Genomic DNA, 21262 nt, shown 5'->3' on the forward strand with positions numbered 1-21262 from the left:
CGTTTGCGGAATATGAGTTAAGCAGCAAAATCCAAACCTTTTTAGCTAGCTCAGCGGGCAGATATTTTGTCACTTCTGTCGACTGAAAATGACATCACACACCCTCGGGTAGCGACCAATCACGGCTCAGCTTCAGTAAACAGGTGAGCTGTGATTGGTCGTTACCTGAGCAGTGACGATGTCATTTTCAGTCTACAGAAGTGACGAAATGGCCGCCCCCAGAGATGGCTAAAAACAGGTGGATTCATTCTTATTCCACAAACGCAATATTTATCAGAATGCCTTGTTGCCTTGCATAGAACATATTCTTGACAAAAATATGTTTGGGTTGACTTACCCCTTTAAGTAACATTTCACAATCCTAACTGATTTTTACTCAAAATTTAATTACTTGCTTGTTGACGACGCCTGGGAACTGGAAGGTGTTTGCAGAGCGATAGTGTCACCTAGTGGCATTTTTGTACTTTAAAATTGTATTATTATTATTATTATTATTCGCATATTCGTCCACTCACATTTTCTCTGCTGAAAAACTCTTTTTGTGCTCTTTCTGAAATGCCAAAGTCCAATCTAACTTTGGAATTGGTGTCAAGGAAGTATGTTGACGTGGTGCATCTCAACTGAGTAGCAAGCTTTGTACGTCGGGGAGGAGCTAAGTTTAGCCTGGGTTGTTGGTGGAAGTGACAGGGCGTCTTGGCCACATGTCCACAAATTCATGAATGACTAGTTTGGAAATTAGACGCCAGTACATTTATTTGAAAAGAGAGATTGGTAACAAAAATGCTTGTAATATCTCAATATTTTTAAAAGGGAAGACAATTAGCAATTAGGGTGTTTTAGCAGGAAACATGAAGTCGATGCACATAATTTGCTTTCGTGGGCCACATAAAATGATGTGGAGGGACACATCTGGCCCGCAGGCCTTGAGTTTGACACCTGCTTTATACAGTATACTGCTAAGTGAAAATGTGAAAAGTGAAATGTAACATGAAAAATCCTGTTAAAAGCTAGTTTTCTTTTATTTCGTTGGGGAAAGTTGAGTTGAGATAGGAATGTTTTGAGTTACAAGCAGAATTTGTCATGGGATGAATGAAACTCGTACCTCAAGGCCCCGCTATCTCATCAACAGAAAATGAATTTGAAATTGATTTACAATTTCTGTTGAAATACACCTTTTCTCGTTGAATTGTATTCTCCAACAGCAACACACGTTTCTAATAATGTAACTTTGCAATATTAAAACTCTATTATTCTTAAGAGCCCTTACAACTTTGTAAAAAAAAAAATTAAAAACAACATATGAGTTTTCCCTTTGGCCCTAATTTCCCCACTTTCCAGACAACTGGACTTCATCATCTTCATAAAAGAGGATTTATTGCAAGTGTGATGTTACCGAATATATATATTTTTTTTTCTGCATTTTATCCAGCTCTGCTCCTAATAAATTGTCAAGCGAGCCGCCAGCTTCAATTTTGGATCAGTGCTTCCAAGAAAACTTGATCTTACTCACAAACCGCATCCCCGCTCCGACTCACCGAGGTAGTTGTCATCTTCTGGCTTTCCGGAGTAGCTGACCTGCTTAATATCAATGTTGGTAGCACCAGCTGGGATGCGGACCACTGTGTTGTAGCCTGAAGAGGAAAAACAGAGAGAAAGCATGAGGAGATCAGATGCGTTTTCAAGTTTTTTAATAGTTTCACCATGCTCCGAAAGGGATGTCCGCTTCCAACCACCGGGGACTTACACACTTAGAAAAACACCAAAAATCAGATCTCGTCTCAAATAACCTGCAGGAGGGCTTGTTGAAGTCTCAGAGGCCCGATCGTGAAATGACATGTAATTATTCCCTGAACCTACAATTTGGCCTGTAATTACCACACCGAACGTGTTGTCCCGACATAAACTAACACGGAGAACAAGTGGCCGTGACAGAAAGAATAACGCAAAATGGACACACTTGACAGACAAAGCATGGTGTGAATAAACTGTAGAATAAAAAAAAAAGTGTAAACATTCTTAAGATCCACTTGTTTGATGGGGTGGAAATGTAATCACAATACAGCGTTCATGCGATACATTGGAAGAAAATCACTTGTGGAACAACATTAAGCATTAATTTATGTGATATAAAAAACACGAGCAATATTGGACTCGTGGTTATCATGTCTGCATCATAGTCGAGAGGTTCTGGGTTAGAATCTGGACATTTGCATGTTCTCCCCGTGCTTGTGTGGATTTTCTGGAAGGCCTCTGGCTTCCTCCCACAATCTGACAACATGGATGTTATTAAAGAAGTTCATTAAAGGTTCATTAAAAACCGCAGACGCACTGACAAAAGTTTTGAATTGACTCAATTTCATTTGACAAGTGGTTGCACAAAATAAAATCATCTGGAGCTAGATATGTTTTATAAGTAGTCTACTTAAAAATGTATCTGCATCCAGATGAGTTTATTTTGTGCAACCACTTGACGAAATAAAATTGAGTGAATTCCACAAACCATTTTTTCAGTGCAGTTGTAGCGGCAGAATTTTTCAGTATCCGTCCATTCATTTTCTACACGCATGATGGGATTCGGTGGAGTTCATCCCAGTTGACTATGAGCGAGAGGTGCAGCAGTAAAAAAACAAAAAAACAAAAACAAAACATCCAGCCACCCACTAAACAACCGAAAGAAGAAAGTAAATGAGCACTAACTTGATGAATGCAATCAGAATTTGGCCCTGGATGAAGCCCTGCTTCACATCGCTCTGTTTAAAAATGGTGAGGTCAGGGCCGTCATTTGAACATTGGAGAGTTTTAGACAAAGATCAGTCCCCAAATTTGGCTAAAGGCCCGACTATTCTTTCTGAATAATCTGAGCAAAATTAAGTGACAACAGACATGACATCAGTACCATGAGCTCAGCCAAAAAGTCTTTCATTGCCATGTGTGTGTTTGCTTGTCAAAGGAGATGAAAAAAACACAAAATCCGTGGAAAAGCCATGAACGAGTCCTGTAAGACTGGATGTATGATGAAGTGACACAATCCTGACGGGTTCCTCCCAATAGTGCGGCATTTGGATATAACCGCACGTCCTGTTAGCGTAAAGCAAAGAAAACGCATCAGAATCAGGCATTTTCCAAATGTAGATCGCCTATCTGCCAATTTGGGTCCGCGTTTTAATAAGGTTTGGAGAATCTGCTATGATTATCCAGTAGTTATCAGAAAATGACTAAATGTCTACATGTCGGTGGAGTAAGACTTTAAATTGTCCATAGGTGTGAATGACAGCCTGAAGGGCTGTTTTTGTTGTTTCTAAATACAATACACAAATTTGAAGGTAATTGCTGAAAAACATGTGCAAAGACTGACAACTATGTACAATTGTGGAGCTAGTGTTCAACACTGGCTAGTGCCACTCTTTATTTATTATCCAGCGCAATGGTGATATGCAGTTAGCTAGCTAGCTAGCTAAGGCTAAACCCAAAAATACATCTTCCCTTTGGATAGTTCGCTGGTGTGATGTGGCTGCTTCTTTTGAGTGCCTCGTTGTCAGCCATGAGTCCATGTACATCACCCAAAGAAAGGAGGAAGAGTGAAAGGAGGGGATTAAGGAAAAATAAAAAGTTTGACTTGACAGACAGCGTGTGGACAGAGGCTTCGCGCTAGCGTGCCCGCTTTAGAGTGTCCCGTGAAAGATGCTCGCATTTTTCCATGTCATGGTGGAGATATTTGATTGACAGTTGACAGCTGAGTGGGATGTGGTTTCACCGTATTCAGCAGATACACCCACAGCATTTGAGAACAGACATTATTTCCGCTTTACAAGGACTAAATCTGATATCCAGAAGCTCGTCTTATTTTCACAACATACAGGATGTCCGGACGACTTTGAGGTATGGGACTCACCATACTGAGCATCGTTGAACGTCCCTGCCTGTGTTTTGCACGAGGAGTTGTCCCCACCGCACACGCCACACTTGTCATTCCTGGCCTTTGAGTTCAGGACGTGATCGCAGCCCGCTTGCTGGAGGCAAAAAGTTTGCATTGTGTACATACTGTCGAGTCATACCGCATTGATTTGAGTGCTGGGGCTTAGGGAAGCAAACGGACGAACCCTGCAGAGGCCTTGAACGCAGATGTCGTAGGTATCTGTGCCACATGGCGTGCCGTCGATGACGCGATCCTTCAGCTGGTAATACGCCGTCGTCCCGGCAACCCGGCAGAAGAGCTTGCAGCGATCGTTCAATTGTACTGAACAGAATATAAATCATTACTTTGCAGAAGGAGACGATTTTATCAGAGAAGACACTGAGTGAAGCATGTTAAACTAAAACAAAGTGGAGACCGTGGAATACCACGTTGACACCGAAATTACAAATCTGCTTGATCTGCTTTTTTCAGATCCTGAGCATATTTGCCATGAGATGCCATACGGAACTTCCAGTGACCAGGAAGAGGGGGTGTATAAGTGATAACACCAAATTTTCACATCTGAGACCTTGTAATACCCACAAGGTCACATGACACCGGGGAAGGAAAACGGCTAATTAGACCCAGTTGGGAGATTTTCAATTATAGCTGTGCTCACTTTTGTTGCCTTCCGGTATGTGTTGTGTTATTTTGATTTACACTCTTAGAACTTTTAGAACTATTAAAACTTGTAGGAAAGCATAATTTCTTCAGTGTTGTCTCATTAAAAGACACAAAAAAAACATTAAAAACCTGAATGGTTTGCTCACATTTCAGAGATAGTCTATACAAAAAAAGGCCAGAATACGTAACTAAGAACTTGTTAAATGTTTTATATCAAGAAAGATGGATGTTCGCAACATTGATTGCGTTGATCGAACTGAAGACGGGAACACAAAGACCTGAGATTGCCAGCGGTCTAAGCAAAGCAATAGATATGATTGTGCATGCCAAATGGATCTTAACATGCCAAAAGCTAAGGCCCAAGAATTCAGTGCAACTGCAAACCCAAATTCGAAAGACATCAAAATACGTAAAAAGGGCCTCAAATTCTTCAAAATAGCACGTCGACTTACTGCCACTGTATTTGGGGACCCAGCGGACGGTTGGAGGTAGACCGTTGATATTGAAATGCTTGCCGTCGAACTGAGAGCACTGGTCTTCTCGGAAGTCTTTCCGTCCCCGCGGACACGGCTCGGTGTTGCAGGAGCGGAACTTCATCCGTCGTCCCACGCAGAACTTACCGCCATTTATAGGCCTAGAATAAGACCAAGGAACAGGAGATATCGGATCTTGTCTGGTTGCTCTCAACCAAAGCTTCTGTTTCGATGTGAATTCAATTCACAGGGTTCGGACCGCGGTCGAACGATCTCCACGTGGTCTTACTCTGGCTTGTTGCAGTCTCTGGTGGTGCTCCGTGTCCCTCCGCCGCAAGACCTGGAACAAGCGCTGTAGGGTCCCCAGGCACCCCATTCCCCCTGGACCGGCTGCAGGTGCAACTCCTTGTTGACACACATTCCGTGTCTGCAATACTGCAAGTATATCGTCACAACAACACGTGCGGATCCCGTTAGGAGACAGCGACATCGAGATTTAGTGTGTGCGCACCTGGGAGAGGTGATCCTGTTTGACTTTCAAATCCTCTGTTTACTGTACATCAAACTGTATTTGAAAAGAAACCCTCATTCCACGTTTGCCCTTGGGGGAATGTATCCAATTCCACCAGCTGTTCAAAGGCAGGAGACGCATATACAGTGTGATGTGAACCTAAATTGAAATATACCGTGTGCTTTGGGGAATTTGCATTATTATTTCACTGAACCTTGCATTGTATCTTAATAGATTGATTGAATCCACTGAAGGAGTTATGAAGGGAGCGGGAATTTAGATGGTGGCATTTATTTTGCTCAATTGTTCCATCACCCTTTGTTCAGACGATCTTCGGGAAGATTGAATTTCCTCAAGGGAATACAATAGGATCCGCATACCCGAACATCCAATCTGGAATTTCACCAAGATTTTCAGGAAAAATACATCTCTAAAGTCACGGCTTTAAGGGGCTCTCTTGCAATTGTGCAACTGTCCCATAAATTACTGGGCCAATGGGGAATCTGGCTTTTTCAGAGTCCAGCGTTGAAGAAAAATGAGCCCCATGAAGACGATTAATGCATTTTTACTTGTCAAGGCAGCAGTTGTGGTGCATAGACAACACGTCGCCAAACGAAAAGACGGAGAAAAAAAAATTGGGGGTGAAGTGACTGATGCTAATATCTTTTGCTTTTCTGACAACTCAAACCATAAAACGACTGAAACAAGACAGAGAAAGGGCCTTTGATGGCAAAATAATAATTTAACACAGACTCAACGCATGGCTTCAGTTGAACGTCGGTGGAGTTATTACAATGCTGTATGTCATTCACTCCATGAATTACATTTTCTGCTACATACTGCAGCACATTCTCTTTCTATACCAAAAACGTACACATTCTGTTCGGGTGTGGGGTACCTAAACTTGTCCGACTTTTAACTCCACCACCTACAATCTATTAGTCATAACAGTTGTTTACAAATCGGACAAGGTGGGCAAGACTGTCTTCCATGCCCAAAAAACATACTTGCAGAATATTTTTCGTCGGCAGGATTCCAGATAATAAACAATGTGAATACAAATCCACAGAAGGCAATGAGTTAAGAGCCAACCTTCAATTTGGTAAACTCCTGGTTTACTCCTCTGAATTCCGATAAATTCCCATGGAACGTTTCCAGCTGTGAAAATTCCTGAAAAATTTGCAACCCTATTCCCAACACCGCACTTAGAGGGACTAAGGCTACATTCACACTGCAAGGCGTGATGCCCAATTTGGATTTGTTGGTAAATCCGATCTTTTTATGTACTCGTTCATATTACAAAAACAAATGAGACTTCTAAAGTGAACGTCCGCGAAAAAAGTGTCCGTGAAAAAGAAAAATGTGACGGAGTGTTTACGGAGGTAAATATGGTCCAATACGTGTAGGGGCTCATCTTTTTATCATCATATATCGCCAGAGTAGCGAGACGGGAGGAGGTAGAAATATTTTGGGGAAATCAGGCCTCACTCCTCTATCTCATTTCATGGAGACATCTAGGTCGGATTTGAAAAAAATGAAATTGCCCTGTTCACACTGCATGCAAAAAAATCAGATACATGTTGCATGTGGGCAAAAAAAAAAAAAAAAATGGAATTGAGCTGCAGTGTGAACAAAGCATAAATAACCAAGGTACTTAGAATCAAAACCGTAAGCCTACTTTATAGCAAGGAGTGATAACAGCTCTCCTTTGTGTATAACCAAAGCCCATTCTCTTACTAAGTAGCATATCAGACGGGTTCCGCTCACTAGAAAAAATGTGGGACAAATGCGGCGACTGTCTGCGCACGGAGCCCGCCGTCCAGCAGCACCTTGATAAGGAAACCCAAGCGTTGCGATAAAACCAGAAACTCAAGTTCCAAGCTGTTACACCTTCCAGATGAGAAATCTACTGTAGCTAATATCAATCCCACTGGCCGGCTTCCCATCACATTGCAATACAATAAATCCTTGGATTTGGATGAGAGTTGCTTCCGTGATTAAACTCTAGGAAGTGAAGCGCCGGCAGGAGGTGATGCTGTAAAGTAATCCCGAGGGTAATAGCTAATCAGGAATATAAATGCACGGTTATCACGGGAGACAAACACCTGCGCACAAACACAAAATGGCCCCCCCCACACTTTCCGCACCTAATGATGGAGTGTTAAGACAATGCACAATGACTCACAGGTGTGAAGGGCGGTAGAGTAGCAACTAAACAAATCCCAAACATTTCCATAATCCGGACGGCAACGTCCCGGTCTTTTTTCCCCTGGCGACTGATTGTTCTGTTGGAGCGCGAAAGCAGGAATGAGATCCAGCAGGGGTGAAATGGCTTTCACAGCACGATAGGACAAACAGGTGTTAAGATCATTTGAACGTCAAATGGCAATGTCAAATTCAAGATCATCCGGTCTTCAAAGGTTTCCAGCAACCCACAGCTGTTGTAAACTACATATCGCTGGCGTCGGGACAAAACCTCATAAGTCACATTGGGGTGAATTCACTTTTTTTTTTTCCAAAATCGAAAGTATTGGTCAGTCCACACGTGTGGGTGTTATTTTTTACATAATATTGACCAATGTCAAGTGTTAAAAATGGCTTGCTCTCTTTTATGACGCAATGCCAAGTTGAACAAACTGGAAAGTGACTATTTTGGAGCTACACATGGTTTTGGCCCAACGCCAGCGAGATACATTGTATGTAAATATCCCTACATAAACAGAACACGCATTTTGCATTTCTACAATTATGAAAAAAAAAAAGTTTTATGTGAATATTTTTAAGTTAGTTTGGAAAAAAAGAAGTTAGAAAATTCAGGTTTTTGAACATTTGACATTGCAATATATGACTTGAAATAACATATATACATATGTATACATATACATATACATATGTATACATATATATGTATATATATATATATATGTTTTCATATATATACATGTATACATATATATTATGTATACATATACATATATATACATATATGTATACATATACATATATATGTATACATATACATATATATGTATACATATACATATACATATATACATATATATGTATACATATACATATATACATATATATGTATACATATACATATACATATATACATATATATGTATACATATACATATATACATATACATATACATATACATATATATATATATATATATATATATATATATATATATATATATATACACAATTCCTATGTAACTTTTAAGTGCAATACATTTTAATTGATTCATTAAGCGCAGGTTTTGTATTTTCCTATATTTAATAGCAGTGTTAATGTTCAAACTGCGCAGAATGATACAGTGTCTTACAATAATAAATAATAATAAATAATAATAGGCGCTGTATACTTTTAGGAATAAAACCTCTGCCTCATTCGACATGAACACTTAGGCCTACATTACTGTATTACGGTGGAATTTGGGGACCCAATTGTTCTTTTGTCGTGGTACTAAATGCAAAATGTCTGACAACCACTGGTATTTTCGTGGATATACTGTACTGCATTTGTGATGTAAAAATGGAAACTTAAACGTCAAGCATGTAGCGCTTCTTTTCGACATAATCCTCAAAATGCCTTCACCAATAGTGACCCCGGAGAGCAAAGAAACGCCACGTTTGGAATACATTAAATGAATCCCCTTTTTTCCCACTACAAAGACTTTCCTCCTTACTAGTGAGGTCACATTCCCATCACCACTTTCCCTTCCATACCTCCTTTTTCTCCCTATGGGAAGTTGTAAGGGCCACCGCAGCGCAGCGAGCCCAAAGAAGTGTCAAACTTGAGAAGGGGTGTCTGTCAGAGAGCTGCAAAGCCCGTGTAAGCCTCTGAGGCATTCCACTCCCTCCGCCCTCCCTCCACTTGCACCCTGTGTTTACAAGCCTTGCGTCTGCCCTCAAAAGGTGATGCGCCTGAGAAGAAGAGGATGGACGGGAAGTTGAGGAAAAAGGGAAAAAAAACATCTGTGTGAGACGATGCGTGTATGGTAAAGGTATTTGGTGGCAGAAGTGGGACCCAGAGGAGACCGCAACCAAAAAGCAGCGCTTTAGATCGCTCGGGCAGCTTGGCGTGTGATGTATGTGTCCCACAAAGAGGGCATTTACATTCTTTGTAAAATACAATGGTGCTTTGAGATACAAATTTAATTTGTTCTGTGTCCGTGCTTATAACTCAAAACACTTATTGATATGAAAGAAAATGAGATTAATCAGTTCCAGCCCCGCCGAAAAAATTAACAAAAAAATGTCGTAATGTGTTTTTTAATAAAGCGACTGCACTCTATGATATTGTGCTGTTAAAAACATACGGTAATCGTGTTATCATGCATCATGATAATTCATTCTGCCTCCTTCTGGTGTTGATGACCACCAGGGGGCAGTATAACACAGTCAGGCAGACACAAACTAAGGAGAATAGTTTCAGAAGTACCGCAAGTGACTCAGTAAGCTGCTGTTGAGGATAAAAAATATATGCCTGTGAGTATTGGTAGATCGTCTGTCTACATGTTGATGCACCGTTTGTGTTCGGATATCTGTAACACTGCAACTAGCGATGCTATTCGTTAGCCCCTCTATGACATTTTGCAATTTGTGTTTAGCTAGCGGAACACAACGTTGTGTGGTTGTTTTAAATATACAACGTGTTATTCTCTTTGTTTGATGTTTAGTTTGACAGTAAACTTAAGATGGGAGTGTCAATAAAGAACTTGAATTGAGTTGAGTTCAGTGCAGTGCTCATATCTCAATTTTTTGCTCTTATGTCAAAGCAAAACTGCTCTGTGTCAAATAAAAACTCCATTCTTCATAAGAGTGAGCCGACTTACGTGTTTTTTTGAAATATGTAAGGATAATAATGTATATTATTAGCTAAGCTAATACAGCTAGCTAATAATATAAATTATGTACATTATTATTCTTACAAATACGAGCCATCGTTCAGAAATGTTTGGGCTTTAACTAGCAAGTCCACTGGGTTGACAACATGCAAGGAGTTTGGCGGATAGTAATGGACCTTCAAAAAAAGAGGCTACCGACTGATTATTGCCACCCCAAGTTGAAATTCACTGTCAAACTAAACATAAAACAAAGAGAATTATATATGTGTATTTAAAACAACAACATATCACACATTGCAAAATGCCATACACGGGTTACCAAAACAGCTAGATGTCTACAAATTGTATGTAATTTACAACATCGCTGCAGTAGGGAGAAAAAATATCGCCACGTAAAGCACATTAAGTAGTAAAAGAGAGTATGGAATAACCTCTGAAGTTGGAAAAAAAAATCACATTTTGAAAACAATTCCTTCAAAATAGATTGAATTCTACTCTGTAGCCTTCGACTTTAAAGGTTCAACTTTACTGTGGTTGTCATAGTACTACTAGTCTAGCTAAGCCGGTGATGCCGCAACAACGGTTCGGAAAGACTGCCCCGTGCGTTCAACCAAAGTGATTGATTGGACCCCCGGCGGCTTTTCACGGGGGTGGATGTGGGCACACTCAATTCCAATTAGCTATCAGTCGAGAGGGAATGCTGAGGTGAAAGGCCTGTATTGAGTTGACTTTTCCTAGAAAGGTTGTCAAAACTTGGAAATGCGCTCGGACATTTTGAAGGTCTGACGAAAGCAGCCTGTCCAGCTGTCACGAGCGTATGCTTCAAATTAGGAATTTGACAAAGACACGTTGGCTGGCCGACAACACGTGCACACATCTTTTGCATGCGCTCCCGGCGTAAAGCCTGGCGCACAAATACCAATTTTTAACATCATAAGCAATTTTTTAAATGTGAGAGAAGCCAAACATGAAGAGGAAAAATTGGCTTATTTGTTTTTACTGTTCTCTCACAATAACCAACACCGTACACACACGGCGACGTGTCATAGTACCAGCCTTATTTGAAGGTACTCGCGTACTCCAGGAGGCTGCCAATACCAGCCAATTATACTTAAGTCAAAAGAAATCTGATCGAATAAGTGCGGTAGTTGGCACTTTACTACGGCAGTTTGACACCTCGGAGAATCATCATCTGCAACAGAAATAAACAATTTGGGGGCATTGTGTTGTGAAATTTTATATACCAAAAGTACTAGGGGTATCAGTACTCTGTATCAGTACTCAAAGAGTGAATACTCGTACTGATATTGGTCTGAAAAAAGTGGTATTGAACATCTCTAGAGTTAACGCACCTTTAAAAATGTTGCTCCTGTATTCTTAGTTTAATCAGTAAATATATCATACAACATTACCAATAAAAATATTGGAAAAAATACACCAGAACTGTGCACATGCGGCTGACATAAACATGGCAGCGTCTCAGTCAAGGCGGATCACTTCAACATACTTCCTTGACACCAATTACTACTTTCCTATCAAACTGGGATTTGGTGCCAGCCTTATAGACAGAGCGTGAAAATACCACAATATGAATTGTTCAGCAAATGGCTGAGGAAAAAAAAAAAAACACAAACAGATGTTTCACGTCACAATAAACAATCACAAGCCAAAACTCCCAAAACACACAAGTTTTTGCGATCGTGAATATTGAAAAACGTAACATTTACAATTGACCAGGGAGAAAAAAAAAATCATCATAAAATTTGTCAATTTTGACCAGATTTTTGGTTTGTATCTACCCATCTTAAGATGTGCAAAACACGTGCTCTCGCTGTAAATATGCAGCGTGAAGTCGAGCCAAATAATCTGTGCGGCCACAAGAGTGGAGGCTAACCCAAGGAGAGCGGGAACGCCGTCTCGGGACGGCGGCATCTGCTCGGAGCTCCTTGGCTGGCTGCTTTGGACGCTTGCGCCCTGTAATTGACGGGAAATTGTTGCACGGAGCGCCTCATTTGTACACCTAAGCCATACATCACCACAGGAATGAGAAGGCAAGCAGCTGATTTCAAAAGCCCTCCACTCTTTCATTTGGCCCTCTGCGACACGGAATCGCCTTTCATGTCACGGCCGGGTTTTTGTCGTGGGTCTCGGTGTTCTGAGTTCGCAACTGGAGGGCGGGATTTGCGACTCGGACACCCCGCAACCAAAAGCCGCGTACTCCACACAATGCAAATTAACAATACAAAGAAAGCATCTGGAGTCACTTTTCAAGACAAGGACCACCACTGTGGATTTTCAATAGGGTCTTCTACTTTATTGGACTGTAAATAAAATTGACCTGAAGGTGTGACTGGCTTACTTGAACCAGATTCCCTCGCAATACCATGGCCAAATGTAGAATCCGGGTTGGGTTTGTGCTTGTCCTGTCAGTGCTACACAAATCCTTGCTGGCTGGGACCGCCCGCCTCATTTCGAGCTAGCTAAGAAGCTAGCCGGCTGGCTGGCTAACAGGCTAGCTCTCGTCAGCTGTAGATCAACTCGACCCCGTCCAGCAATGGCTAGCGAAGATCTTGGTGGAGTTATATTTGCTTGAATGATTTGTGCCTTTTTTAGTAAAGAGAAGTCAACACAAACATATTTTTTTTCAGAATATGTTCTGTGCAGACCCACTAGTTGAGACAAGGCATTCTGATTAATATTGCGTTTGTGAAATATGAGTTAAGCAGCAAAATCCACCCACTTTTAGCCATCTGATGGGGCGGCCATTTTGTCACGTCTGTCGATTGAAAATGACATCACAGCGTCTCGGGGCTCAGATAACGACCAATCATGGCTCAGCTTCAGAAAACAGGTGAGCTGTGATTGCTCGTTACCTGAGCCCTGAGCCCATTTTCAGTTGACAGGTGACAAAATGGCCGACCCCAGCGATGACTAAAAACGGGTGGATTAACTCTTATTCCACAAACGCAATATTTATCAGAATGCCTTGTTTCAACTAGTGGGCTTGCATAGAACACATTCTTGAAAAAAAAAAATGCAACTTGGCAACAGTCCCAGCTCTTGAGAATAAGCAGTATGAGATCCGTTGTGATTCGAGTCAGAAAATTCTGATTCCGATTCCGAGAACTCTGAAAAAACCCCAACCTCAGAACTGTGTGGCGGGCATGCCAAACACTACATCACTGTGTCGCCCACGACAACAATCCCTTATTATTATTTCATATCCACTAATACTCACACGACTGATGATAGGGTGGGAAAAAAAACAAAAAAAAACATCCTAGTGCAGCAATTCCAAGTTACAGTACGCACACGCCGTTCCACCGCAAGCGCGTCATGCTGCCAGGAGGCTCGGGCCAAACACTCGCCACTTCTTCCGCCAACAGACTCCATTCTGGCCCGCCTTTCCTTGTCAAGACCTGGCTGTCTCACTCTAATTGGCTCAAACAAAAGCAGGTTGTCATCCACCCCCCTCCCCCTTATGGAATGCTCTGGAAATATATAACAACTCCCCGTTTTATTGGCCACTCAATTGAGCACCCATCAAGAGGATCTGGGAGCGCCATACGACGGATAAATGGGAAAATTCAAACGGTCCAGCTCGGTCCTTTTGGACGACCAAACGCGACTCGTTTATCAAGCGCCACCGTCTTCCTCTGCCACCCACTGTGTGGCTACGTGGTGAGAAGCGGCACCTTCAAAAGGTCCGGCATGTGGATGCAGGGGCTGAGCGGACCCCGGCTTTGGCTTGACAGACCACTATTGAGCATGCTTGCTGGCCCTTAAACTCCATACACACACACACACACACACACACACACACACACTTACGTAAAGAGGGTCACCGCAGGCACGTACACGCCAAAACAACAACAACAACAACAAAAACAACAACATGAAAACAGACGCACAGGCCGGATCCTTTTAAAGGTGGGGGGGGGGGGGCAGAAGAAGAGAAGATAGCGTGAGGGTTGGGGATGTGGGGGTTAATAGGGGGAGGGTGGTGTCTGTATTTATAGGCAACAAGTGATGGGATGCCCTCATTAATTCACGGCTCATTGAGCCAGATGACAGACACGCCGCCAAGAGGTCATGTGACCGCATTACTCACTCCAGCACCCTGTGAGGGGTGGGGGGGCGGGCTTTGATGAGGGATGAGAGAGAGAGGTGGGGGAAACAGAGTGCCCCATTTCAACAAAACTGCAGACAAACTATTTCTTTGCACTGTCCATCGTTTGGTAACCCAATTACCAGACCGGGTTTGTTTCGTTACCCGACATTACAAACGACTGAGGTGGAGGACATTTACCACGCAACAGTTGACTTGACTTGAAAGGTTTGGCCAAATAACCCAAAGTTCCTCAAGGGGTGAGAATTTTATGCTGCTGACTTCCCCCTCAACTACTAACTTGGTGCAAAAGCAGGTGCAAACGTAACCACTCATGCAAAGGGATGTGGAAGCCGATCGACTAACTGGGCGCACGCAGGATTACGTCTGCAAAATTGCCGTGCGGTTCATTTCGGTGTTTTGGGAGGAGTATATGCTAAATATACGGGAGATTAATTCAGCATGCCAAAAATGGTGCAGGTGAAAACCGGTATGCAATGTGTGCTGTTAGAGATGACTGGGCGAACAAATCTTTTCAGCTCATGTTAACATTTTTGAAGTGCCATACACAAAGAATATCGCGACATATTGTCTATTCAGCAATTCGGCTTTGAAGCTTCTGAACGATCAAAGGGCTGAATTGGAGCCAGTCTCAAGAAAGAGTCACGTTATATCACCTGACAAAGCCCTGCATTTCCTTGCACCTAGGTCATTTCAGCGCACCGCGACTATGTTTATATGCAGTCAATATCCGAGTTAAAATTCAAAATTCCGGTTTCTGAAACATTCGGGATAACCCGTTTACATGAGTAAGCGACAGACTTACTCCCGTATACATGGTAATTGTGATCTACTGGAATATCCCGAACAGGCGATGTATAGGTAACGTCACGATAGATGTCATTTCCGCTTCTTACGTTTTACCGTGGATAAAACATTATATTTACGTCACTCCCCACAAAAATAAAGCAGTTTGTTTCCTCCTCGCTGCAAAAATGTGATTCTGAGCTGCTTCTGAGTTTCGCTCGGTTTGTTTACATCCGCATGCGTATTTCCGGTGAGTTGCACTCCAGATGCACATATGTGTCTAGATACGCACGGTGTCATTTCCACTGTAGGGACAGAAAATAACGTGAAAATGCTGTGGAGGAATAAATGCATTCGAGTTAGGCTCACCCAGCGAGCGGCAACGTAAGATGCCCGCCGGTGGCTTCACAGGTATTCCGATTATGTTTATACGACCAAATATTCAGGTTAGAAAAGGGGTACCCCAGGGGTCTTATTTGGGTTTTTATAAATCTCAACATGAGCATATACTTTCTGAGTAAACCAGGCCCAGAGAGGCCATGTCTATAATCCTCGTGGCCATCTAGCAGCCTTCAAGTCCACACACACACACACACACACACGCGCGCACCCCCACACACGCCTCTGAGCCAAAGGAATGACCCATGTCCCCGCATGGCCTAAGACCCGAACCTCATGACTTCTTGGAGCAGGACAAAGAAAGGAGAAGTGAACACACTCTAGTTTAAAAAGGACATAGCATACATACAAGTGTAATTTTTGGCCATTTTGTTCCATTGGCCTAATTTAAAAAAAAAAAATCTTTTCAGGGAGCACAAAAGACCTCTAAAATAAATTAAGCTTCACCAGAATACATGTGCTTGGAAAAAATGGTGAGTTTTCAGGCATGCAGAGGCCCCCAAAAGACTGTATTTAATAACACCATCTACATTTGACCTTTCAAAATGTCATCTCCCTATTGTCCCCCAAGCTCCCCCCCCACCCATTTTTAGTCCCACGTGTTAAGTTGTCATAATAAGCGTATGAATTCTTGAATCCTGGCCAAAAACATGAGGTCACGGTGACCTTTGACGGCCAAATGATAATTAGCTCATCCACGCCACGTGTGGAAATTCTCTGAAGATGAATGAACAAGGGGGAGTAGCGCACAGCTGCCACTCGCAGGCATGGAAATATCGCAGCGCTTCACATCATATTCTCTACTTATGAATCCTATATTGAACGGTGCACAATGACTATCATTGCCAATCTATCTTTGAATATGAAAATCAGGACTCACCGACCCCACTAATCAGTTTTGATGTTTCGATTTTGTCAAAAACAAAAGTCGATCATGCCGAAAAATGTTAATCACTGCCTATGTTAACAGTTTAAATCCCAAACTATGATACCAAAACAACTAAACGTCAATTCTAAAGCCATCTTACAAGTTCACCATTCAAGATGAATAGCCTACAGATGTTTGGATTTCAGCCTTCATACATTGAGATTTAAAACGATCTTTTCCCAGAAGCGATAGAAAATAAAGGAATACAATCAGGTTGTTGGCAACAGTACCAGTTGAGCAAAATATGATCGTGCGGGGTATTGTGCAAATGGAGCAGATTGTTCGGAGGCAGTTATCGCAACACCAACTAATCAATGTTTAGTCAGTTCCAATGAAGATGAATCATCCATTGGACTGGGTTGGGTGCAAGTTGGGTCAAGGAGGCTTGATTAAAAGTCAAGTCCCTTCAAAGCGTGTCCCCGCCCAGGATGAGAGCGGTGCGCCACAGGGCCATTACTCTTTAGTGCAGTTGTTGTAGTTGGATTAAGATGTTAGCCATCAACGGTTAACCTCAAGCGGGAGATGCATCGAAGAAGGCGGATAAGATACGTATTGGGAAAAGACTGCGAGAGGGCAGAAGGTTAAAGGAGGGAAGAGAAGCCTTCCCTCCCACATTCAAGCAGGTCCTGAATACTAAACTCCCTCTCGCGCCTCCTCCTGGCTCTCCTCCCGCAGGAGTGAGCTCCTTTGTGAGGGGTGCTGGCAGGCTCCGTTACGGCCCTGACCGCTGACCCGCTCAGCCGCCGCTTAAAAGAGGGTTTGGGGGGGGGGGGGGGTTCACGGGTTCACCACAAGGTGACTCAACTGTGAAGGGCCGGACCGCGTCCCTCTTTCAAAGGCGCCGCGTCTTCACCTTTCCCTCGCTTTTTTCCTTCTTCCGAGCTTTCTCTCATTTTCCGCGATCTTCCCTCCTCCCCTTCCTTCTTTTTTTGCACGTAACCTCAGCAACTGACCCGCCGTCTCAGCCCTAATTAGCATAGCACCCCAGGGCGAGGAGAACATGAAGGCTAATGGGGGTTGGGGCCTCCCGACAACATGGAGGGGAAAAGAAAAGCGATGGTCACCTGACTGGTTTACATTGAATTCTTCGTGCTGAAAGACGATGAAATGGGCCTCTTCCCATTCGAGGGTGGGGACAGATTTGGGAAAATCTACTTTTTTTAGAGAGGAAATCAACCCAAACGCATTTTTTTCAACAATATGTTCTATTCTAGTTGAAACAAGGCAATCTGATGAATATTGCGTTTGTGGAATAAGAGTTATTAATCCACCCGTTTTTAGCCATCCTCGGGAGCGGCCATTTTGTTACTTCTGTCGACTGAAAATGACATCACAGTTGCTCGGGGCTCAGGTAACGACCAATCGCAGCTCACCTGTTTTCCGAAGCTGAGCCATGATTGGTCGTTATCTCAGCCCTGAGCAGCTATGATGCCATTTTTAGAAGTGACAAAATGGCCGAACCTCCAGCTAGCTAAAAACGGGTGGATTTCTCATATTCCACAAACGCAATATTAATCAGAATGCCTTGTTTCAACTAGTGGGCCTACATATAACATATTCTGGAAAAAAAATATGTTTGGGTTGACTTCTTTAATGACTTCCATACAAATAGTTGGGTCTGTGCGATAGCTGACTCCCAATCAAGTGTGAAATTAAACAACAGAGTAAATCTTTTATTATCTGCCTGCTTCTGAAAATGTGTCTGTGAGCAAGCCATTCTGCACTTCTGCTCCACTGTTACGTAACATTGAGGCTAATTTACACTACAATAGTCACCCGCACCGCGTTTCTCCTCACATGACATGATCAGCGAGACTGGGTGCAGATCCAGAGACACTTTCAAGCAAAATTAGCCAGTGAGGGCTAAGAACCTCGCTTTGCTGGCCTTCTTCCAAACCCTATTTTCCACAAAGTTGGAAGCACACAATCATACAAAATGGCTTGGCGTCTAGTTCCGGTAAAACTGTTGCCAGTGCCCACCTGCATGTTAATCACGGATGCTGATTTGTGACATGACATACATTGATTATCAAATCAGTCTAACGGTACACGGCCCATATTAGAGTTGTCCCAATCTGATCATGTGATCGGAAAATGGGGTCGAATACGTGATTTTTAGTTGATCTGTATCGGCTGAAAAAGATCGGATATTTTTCATTTTCATCATTTCTAAAGTTAAGGATAAAATAATTTTTTTTTTTACATCATTTGAACCATTGCTGACTTACAGCCGGATAAAAAGTTATCATGTTGGGATACCTTTATCCGAAAAAAAAAAAAGAAGATAATTAAGACAATTCGGATGAGTGCTTTTTTTCTTCAAAATGCATTGCCAAGGAATCGGATCGAGATCCCGTATCAGCAGATACTTAAAAACTTGAACTCGGACTTGGGTGCAAAAAATGTGAACGGGACATCTAGAGCCCCAATTAAACTCTCATCTAAAGACTTTTTTTTTTTAATATGCACTCACCATTCCATGCCCACATTCAGTCCCGTCAGCCAGCGGCATGTGTTGTGTACGACATCCTTTATGGTCTCCCTCTGCACTTGTACACCACAGCCTTTTACATTGTTTCTGGGTGAAAGAAATGAAATGGAAAACATACAAGCAATGAATCATCTATGATTTGCCAGGTTTCCAACACAACCCAAGAAGCATTTCAGCCATGATTGGAGTTTTTAAAATTAAAAATCACTGACTGTAGAGTCAAGCTGTGCCTTTAAAAGGTTTTCCTCTCATGTTTTGGGATTAGGAGTAGCCCCTCGTTGCCCTCCGATGCAAAACTCATGTCCAAAAATCTGACTTTTAATTAGCAGCGGTGCCATAAATACTAGCGGGTGCACTACTGATATTTCATTAAATAAAATTTAAAAACGGAATTAAAATCAAAGTACAGCGACAGACCTCAATTATTTGTGAAATTAAAGAAAATGAAAGTATGAGTAGTGTACTTATGGTTATTACAACAAAAATGAAATCTACCGTATATGTAAAGGTTTAACATATGTTTTTAAAAATAATTAAATTAGAACAATTATTTTTTTTAGGTAAAAAGAAAATAATTGTATTGTCTATCTGATTGTTCAACTAGTCTCAAATGAAATATTTTACATTTTTTAAATATTAAATACAGTATACAATACAATTCAATTAAAATAACATTAAATATGCTACAAACTAGAATTAGATTAAAATAAAATATATATTTTACACATATTTCAATTCAGAAAAAGTTTTACAATTTTTAATTAAAAATATTATAACAGTCATTTAAATTATACAAATATACCAATTAAAACAAACAAACAAAAACGTATTTTTAAAATCCCTGAGGAATCTCCAGCCCTCAACTTGCTTTACAGTACAAACCCACTTACCATGTAAGGGCAAATTTGAGAACCAGGTCCAAACATGAGTTCGCACTGTCTGTTGGCGTTGTAGATTTGCCCAGGCAGAAGGGTGGGCAGCTCATACGTCCTGCCTATGGGCTCATCCAAAAGGCACTCCCCATAGCCAGTGCTGTGTTCAATAAAAACAAGAGTCAAATGAATGAATAGCAAATTGGACAAGCAGACAGAAGCATGGGTGGAGATGGAGTCACGTGCAACAAAATGTGTACAACATCACATTGGACTGAAAAGGATCCGCGGGACATTTTATTGGGCGTCAACTTCTGCGCTGAAGGCAAACAGGAGAATCCGGACTGGTAAAGCACCATGATTAAATTGCCTTAATCCTCAACCATGACTGGATTATAGCGTAATGACAGACAGCTCTCTGTATGAACCCCTCCCAGAAACCACCAACGTGCAAACACAGCTGCCGTGAATGTACGCCGCCGCTTACAAAATCATCACTTGCCACTTGTGAAAAGGCCAAAGTCAAACACGTTAGGCTGCCAGGATCTACGCTTTTTTGTGGGGAAGTCTCAAAAAAGCAAACGAGGTGGATGTGGCGTGTCATTACACAACGTGTCAGACACGACAAAAAGATCATCCTGGATGGAGAAGCTACAACACCTGTGAGCACAAAGCAAAGATGGTAGTGACAGGACGGCGATTACGCAGGATTATCCTCAGCTAACATCACTTTGTGTCGGTCCCCTTTCATTTCCAACTCTGCCAAAAAGGCTGATGTTTTGACAAGTGGAGCAAAAATGACTTGAAAGAAGACATAAAAGGTCGTTTTGACCCATTTAGGCCAGGAGCGCATTACCGCGTTTCTACCACTAAAGCCGGGAGCGCTGTTGTGTATTTCTATCTTTACAGCCAGGAAAGCGGATACGTCATTTTATTTTTTTTAACCAAATCTCAGTCTCTTAGCAAATGAAATGCGTCAGAAAATACACGTGACGGTGTTGTGTGCCGTCGTAGGATATCCCAGATTTTTTGGAGCCATATGGGCGGACGCAGATGAGCGCGGGAGCTGAAATAAGTGACGGCGGTTATAAAGACGATGCGCTTGTGGACTTTGAACCAGTGGAACCAGTCGATCGTAATATATGGTCAAGATCTACGTTTGTAGACAACGACGATATCGACGGCTTTGAAACAGAATACAGGATGGTAATTACCAGTCAATTTTTTTGCATTAA

At 42.0% G+C, this 21262-nt stretch overlaps 1 protein-coding gene across 1 annotated transcript in view; it reads right to left on the reverse strand.

Annotated features, from left to right (window-relative positions):
• LOC147149075 (A disintegrin and metalloproteinase with thrombospondin motifs 20) overlaps positions 1-21262 on the reverse strand; it is a 105051-nt gene that overhangs the window by 49117 nt on the left and 34672 nt on the right. Inside the window, exons 10-16 of the mRNA XM_086027425.1 lie at positions 20046-20187; positions 19138-19242; positions 5342-5487; positions 5032-5213; positions 4101-4237; positions 3893-4010; positions 1536-1631 (exon numbers count right to left, since the gene is read on the reverse strand). Of these exons, the coding sequence (XP_085883551.1) occupies positions 1536-1631; positions 3893-4010; positions 4101-4237; positions 5032-5213; positions 5342-5487; positions 19138-19242; positions 20046-20187 (926 nt within the window). The remainder of the gene's footprint in view (positions 1-1535; positions 1632-3892; positions 4011-4100; positions 4238-5031; positions 5214-5341; positions 5488-19137; positions 19243-20045; positions 20188-21262) is intronic.

Source organism: Filicampus tigris, chromosome 4 (genome assembly GCF_054856515.1).
Source record: "Filicampus tigris isolate MCC_2025a chromosome 4, RoL_Ftig_1.0, whole genome shotgun sequence".
Lineage (NCBI taxonomy): Eukaryota > Metazoa > Chordata > Actinopteri > Syngnathiformes > Syngnathidae > Filicampus > Filicampus tigris.